Genomic DNA, 6709 nt, shown 5'->3' on the forward strand with positions numbered 1-6709 from the left:
CATATTTATTTACAGTGGAATTCAGTTCACGCTTGGAGGGAATTCGGTAGCTCGTCGCCCTCGGTTACTGAGACGCCTTCTGAATGATTTCCGTGCTTATTTGTGAAGCTCTGGTGCTGACATGTGAGAGAGCTCTGTTGGACGTCTTGGCTCGACGGAGGTCAGTCAACGAAGAGACTGAGAAAAGGCGCCAAAGCTGGGTGTCGAACTCTACGCATACGCATGAGACTCTTCCTGTATTCCTTCCGGAACTAGTCCCTGCGCATGCGTGGATAAAACTCCGGACATTGAACATATAACAGTCGTCTGCTATAAGTTGTCACTACATATATATATATATCTATCACTGGTACCGATCAAACTATCGGATGTTGTTATACATCGTTAGACATATTACACTTTCGAATTCTCCCTTGATTGTGCTATTCTTTACCATCTTGGCCCAAATCGCTTTCCTGTCGCCGTGGAAGCCTTTTGAATGGCCTTTTGCGGTCTCTTGGATACCACTTGGCAACTGCAGAACTTGTGCTTCCGGTAATCTGTGATCACATCATTCACTCGGCTCCCTTCTCGTATGATCTCACTTCGGATGTTTTCTTGTAGTAATATTCCTGGCATGAATCTTTTTATAGCCCTTTGTGTCGTAGCCATTCGATATTCCTCTCGCTTCGTAGTAGCCCACGTCTCACTTGCTTATTAGAGCACAGAGAGGAAAGTGTTATTGAAGAATCTGGCAGTATGGTCTTGTCCAGCTTTACTTTGAGCACATCTTTATTGAGGCAAACGCCTTTCATCCAGTTGTTATTGTCTTCGAGATTTCAGCATTCATGTCTCAGCACATATTCACTGTGTACCTTAAGTATATATTATTCTGTATATCCTACTTAACGTGGATATACTGTTGAAAGCCATTTAGTTATATAGTTGTAAAAAAGTACAGAAGTATATCAGTAGCATAATATCCAGCAGCGGCGGTGAAAGTGACGGACTCATATTTTTGCATATTTGCATGTCATCTACAGCAAACATCCACTGGTAACTACATGCTTAGACAAATTAAGCCTCTACAGGTATAGAAAAAACAGTGATTAACAAACTACTAAGGTAATGAGATGGAAAAAATTACCGTGCAGTATTTTCCGCAGTTCTAACAAGTCTACTAACTCGTCGCTTACATGTAGAAAAATATTTGATTTTTGTTTATATAACATATTTCACATCTCCACCTTAATGCAGTCTTCGGCTCTTTGCTTCAGTCTTCTTTTCTCTTGCTTCGATGGACCTACACTTAGCTTTTTCTGCCTCAGGCTCATGACGTGATTCTTTATTTGTGGTACAAAAAATTTTTTTAATGTATTTATGTATTTAGATCAGTGGGACATCTCTTTATAGAATTTTAGCGTGGGTTGTCGTTAATAAAAATCGTCAACATTTTGATAATTGGACTGAATCATTGATCCAATAACCATGAAATACCTCTGTGCAGTAAATAACGACAACACACGTTCTGTGCGAATAACTTCACGTTCAAGGTTTTATTCAGACGCGTGACAGACGAACGCGTACAGTGGGTATACAATGTTCAATAAAGATTTCTGGGAAGAAGAAAGGTTTTTGAACAACTTGCCATGTTCCATGATAACTTCGAGTAAACAGAAGTAAATAAAGCTACGATATTTTCTTTCCTCAGGCACTAGACGTAGAATACCATGACGAGCTACTGGTAGGAAATCAGATATCGAATTCATGTGCCTGGCTCTCTCGTGGCCGCAGTGGACCTTGTCGCGTCTCGAAGAAACAGTTAGAGAAGAGAGGCCGATTTAAGCGGGAATGCACGCTTAAATATGCGATGTGCTACTAGCGACCTCCTGCGTGTTATTTTGAAGTTATATGTAGTAAATTAGCAAAGGGGGAGTTAGTTATGTTCGCCTGGAATTTTCTGGAATATTCTAGATTGTTCGATCAGGAGAGATAACTGTCGTTGACTCCCAACGAATATTTTGTGGGCTTGCGAATCTGTTTCAATTAGCGTGTTTAGAAGGATTGTGCCTGCAGAGGTACATGTGTTTTTAAATTTCCATTTTTTTTTTCAACAGCTTCTAATATTTCGATTATTGCAGAGAATGTTTTTACATTTACTACTATACTTATTCTACATATTTCTAAATCCATATATATTGTTAGTTTCTCAAATTCTTTCTGGTTGTTACAGCCAGAAGGGATAGATGTTTAACGGGAACCAGTATAACGTGTGTGTTGTCATTAATTTAATGTAAGTGCTTCTGTGACAGCGTGTACAAAGAAAGTAATACCGGAAGGCAGGGTTTATATAACATTAAATTCTATTTTTGTAGTGTAGCAAACACATGTATGAAGTAATAAGAATTCGGTTTTTTAGGTTGTGTTTGATATGTTAAACAATTGGTGTAGCGTGACATGAATGAATTTCGCATGACTTAACGATGTATTTTGTTTGGGTGGATTATATGCCACAAAATGAAAATAGATATAAATGAAATGAGTTGCGCGGCATTGGTAGTGAACACTGTAATAGTCGTATAGTAGAAAGGGTGATGTTGGGGGCCTTCAAATCTACGACTAACCAAGCTGGTGTTGAACATAGAAGATGAGCTGTATTGAAGAAAGCGATGTTACTTTCATGCCGTAAAATCCGCAACTGGTTTAGCTATTTGAAAAAGGTGCGTATACTGCAGGGCGGAAGTTGCCCCATATATCCTTCCTCAGCCAGCTCTAATAGGATGAAGTGGCCATAGCACGACTGTGCTATGCCACCACGACAAAATAGCTCTTTTCTGTCTCGCTACAGATGCATTGATAAATGTATTGGGTTATCCCAGAAGTAATGCCCGACTGAGAGAGAGAGAGAAAAACGGCATCGCGTCTGTTGAAGTTACTTATGAGATTTTCTGTGAATATTCAGTTCAGTTTCTCCAAGAACTTGGAACCATCTACCTGGCAAGAGCGGAGGCGTGTGAGTCATTCAACACTCTACGAATAATTGACCACCAAAATCGGCTTTTTATAGTGTACAAGGACATTCGAGAAAACCATATCACGCCACAGCCTCGCGCTGATTGGTCGATTTATAGACCAATCACGTGAAACTATAGTGGTTCTTATTTTTTTAATTATTTTTTTTATTGCCCACAAGGGGCTAAACATAGAGGGGACAAACAAGGACAGACAAAGGAATTAAGTCGATTACGTCGACCCCAGTGCGTAACTGGTACTTAATTTATCGACCCCGAAAGGATGAAAGGCAAAGTCGACCACGGCGGAATTTGAACTCAGAACGTAGCGGCAGACGAAATACTGATTACAACATATTACGAAGATAACAGAATCCTCTTAAAGGATTAATTCTTAAAACACATAAAGAAGTGGAAATTACCCTCATTACATTATTTTCTATCAAATCAAAATAACCTCGATAGTAAGAAGTTTGTAAATCGTAGATATTGATTATGTTAATGAATGAATTTTAAGAAGTTATGAAATTTAGAGATTTTATCTTCCTACCCAATATTCAGGCATTACTTATGGAATGAGCTGATGTATTCATCTCTAACTCTTGTATCTAAGAAATTGGCTCTGACTCCCCAATCACTTTACCCAAGTATAATACCGAGTAATGTTACTAAATAATTTTCAGTGATAGTTTTCAGAAATAGTTTGTATAATTTAATGTCTGTTTTGATTTGATCGTATTTATTACATATCCCCGTGAATGTCACTACCTATTTAATATTTCACGCCTATGTGAATATTTAAACTGCTTTGGACTATGTGGTCAATTGTTTACTGGTGATTACTGCATAATTTGCTCTTAGTTTATGATATTTTACAGATAATTTCTGGTCGGTAAGCGTTTTTTTTATGGTTTAGTCACAGAAGGAAAACAGAATTTATAATGCTTTTAGCAGAGTTTACGAAGCTAGAGGGGTCAAAGGAAGAATAGACCGCATCTCGCATATGGGTAACTGCAATAGGAATAAGAGCATCAAAATATAGAATTATTTTTTCATCGGAAACCTACCTGGTCCAAAAGCTTGTATCAGTGTGGATGCTTAAGACACTCAAGTGTTGGGTAGTGGTTTTAAACGAGAGGTTCTTAAACTTACATATACAAATCTATCCCTAGATATCTGAAACATTTTGCCCAAACGCCCTTATTGACGAAAAGATAAAACAGAATTTACATCCATATAATACCTCTTTCTTCGCTATATTGTTGGATAAATTTAAAAATCATCTTAGTCTATTAAACGTGGTAATTTCTCCTCCTCTTCTTCAATCCTATTAGACTTCCTCATCCTATGAGAAACACAGTGTTGGACTGAAGAACAAAAGAAACTCATCGAATGTTTTGCTTATTGATTTTCTCTCAGAAGGCTTAGACTGAACCGACGCTATGGTAGAGGACACCTGCCTAAGGGTGACACGCATGGGATTGAACCCAGAACTATGTCATTGCCAAGCGAACTTCATAACCGTGTGAAACCTTTTGTTTCAGTTTTTATATCAGTACCGACGAACTATTTTTGAATTCTTTTGATATTTACCACACCTCTGTCATGTTTTGCGAGATACTGACCGTAAAGGGGGCTTATGCTTCCACCTCTTTATAAAAATATCTACAAGTCTTTGTTTTAATCCGTATTTTTCCCTTTGCTTTGTCAGCTGGTGTGTTTTTCTCATCCTGTATACTGTACATAATTGCCTCCTTATCAATAGAAAATAGTTTTTTTACTATCCACTTTTACCGCACACCCCAATTAATTTGAAGAATTTATCTTTATTTCTTATTTTATATTAGGTGGTGTTTATAAGTTCTATCAAAATATATTTGATAGCGACTCTTTATTTGTATGATTGTATCTTCTCTTCCTTGGATGCCTGGTAAATACAGACTGTCTATATCAGATTGAGGCTAGTGTACTCTAAATACTAGGCCCCACCCGAAATATTTACTAGTATTTTTTGCCTGCTACCTCAACTTTATTAATGGGAAGACAAACCAGAGTTTACATTCATATAATTCGTGTATTTTTCGCCATGATCACGGGCCAGTTTAAAACCATCTAACTTTATTAAACATAACAATTTGATCTCCCCCTTTCAGTGGAGTTGTTAGAATTTTTGCTGTCCAGAGCAGCCATTGAGTTTTCACCCCACTTCCTATACAAGTTTATTGTTGGCACCCCGTCGCTTACGACGTCGAGGGTTCCAGTTGATCCGATCAACGGAACAGCCTGCTCGTGAAATTAACGTGCAAGTGGATGAGCACTCCACAGACACGTGTACCCTCAACGTAGTTCTCGGGATATTCAGCGTGACACAGTGTGACAAGGCACAACAGAAACAGGAAGTAAGAATGAGAGAAAGTTGTTGTGGAAGAGTACAGCATGGTTCGCCACTATCCCCTGCCGGAGCCTCGTGGAGCTTTAGGTGTTTACGCTCAATAAACACTCACAATGCCCGGTCTGGGAATCGAAACCGCGATCCTATAACCGCGAGTCCACTGCCCTAACCACTGGGCCATTGCGCCTCCACAATACAAGCTTATACAGTAGACACAAAAACTTCGCCAAGGAAAGACAGCCCTATCCGAGCTGCGGTGCTAGTCTCTTTCAATTCTTACAGCCCTAGCGTGTGAGAAACATTACTATAAACTATGCCATAAGTTTCTTTTATTTTTTCCTTTTTTTCTTTTAATTCAATTAATATTCAATATATTATAATAGAAATATTAAGACTTACTTAGATAGTTTGGCTGGTTATGTTTTTATTTATTTCTAGGTTTACTTCTGTTTCTTATAAATCAGTGGTTCTCAACAATTTTTCTTCCTATGGATCCCTTTGCTTCCTATTTTACTCTACTGGACCTCCATATCCCTACGATGTATATAAAATAATCAATCCTATTATATATTCATAATTAAATATTATAAAGAATTGTATAAAAAAAGTTAAAATATTTTGTGTATAGTAGAAGTATGAACAATTTATTGCAGATAATTTTTAACAGCAAAATCTCGTATAGACATCTAAAGGCCGTATGGATCCCGGTAAAGAACCACAGTTATAAATAATCCGAATTTCTTACAAATTTTATTTTTCTCCCTTCTTATAATTTTGTCCTTAACTTATTGTATAACGTATTTCCAGATACACTATGCCAGAAAATAAAACAGGATGGTCAGGACTGGAATGTTGTTGATCATAGGTCTGTTCAGTTAAGGAAAACATAGGGCTAAGTTGTAATAACAGTAATAACAATTGCTCATGAGCTAATGTGAAAGCTTTTATGTCACCGCTCGACAAATGGCAGCCAAATATCGGATCTAGTTCAAAACGGGGGCGCCAGTTTTCATTTATGTTTTATGTAGTGTTTTTGGTACCGAAAGACTTTCAAACTTCGTATACTTATCTATTTTGTGTTATAGAACAGAAAAAAATTTTTGTATTCGAAGTTATTTCATATAAAAAATTGTCTTATTTCGATAATTTCAACCAATCACTGACAAGTATTCAGCTGTTTATAGTTACTCCTTTGGCAGTTTAAGCGGTTCCTTTGGCAGTTTAAGCGGTGTAAAGTGTATTTAATCTCCATTACTTCTGACATTTTGCAGAGAGGCAACGCACGTGTGTTCGTTTTCCTTCGTTTTATTTTTAATATAATTTCGTT

At 37.5% G+C, this 6709-nt stretch overlaps 1 protein-coding gene across 1 annotated transcript in view; it reads right to left on the reverse strand.

The window, feature by feature from the left end:
- The window catches only part of LOC106880905 (uncharacterized), a 3182-nt gene extending 2531 nt beyond the window's left edge, over positions 1 to 651 (reverse strand). Inside the window, exon 1 of the mRNA XM_014931068.1 lies at positions 505 to 651. Coding sequence (XP_014786554.1) covers positions 505 to 651 — 147 coding nt within the window. The remainder of the gene's footprint in view (positions 1 to 504) is intronic.
- Between the last annotated feature and the right edge of the window lie 6058 nt (positions 652 to 6709).

The sequence above is a fragment of the Octopus bimaculoides genome, chromosome 1, assembly GCF_001194135.2.
Source record: "Octopus bimaculoides isolate UCB-OBI-ISO-001 chromosome 1, ASM119413v2, whole genome shotgun sequence".
Taxonomy (NCBI): domain Eukaryota; kingdom Metazoa; phylum Mollusca; class Cephalopoda; order Octopoda; family Octopodidae; genus Octopus; species Octopus bimaculoides.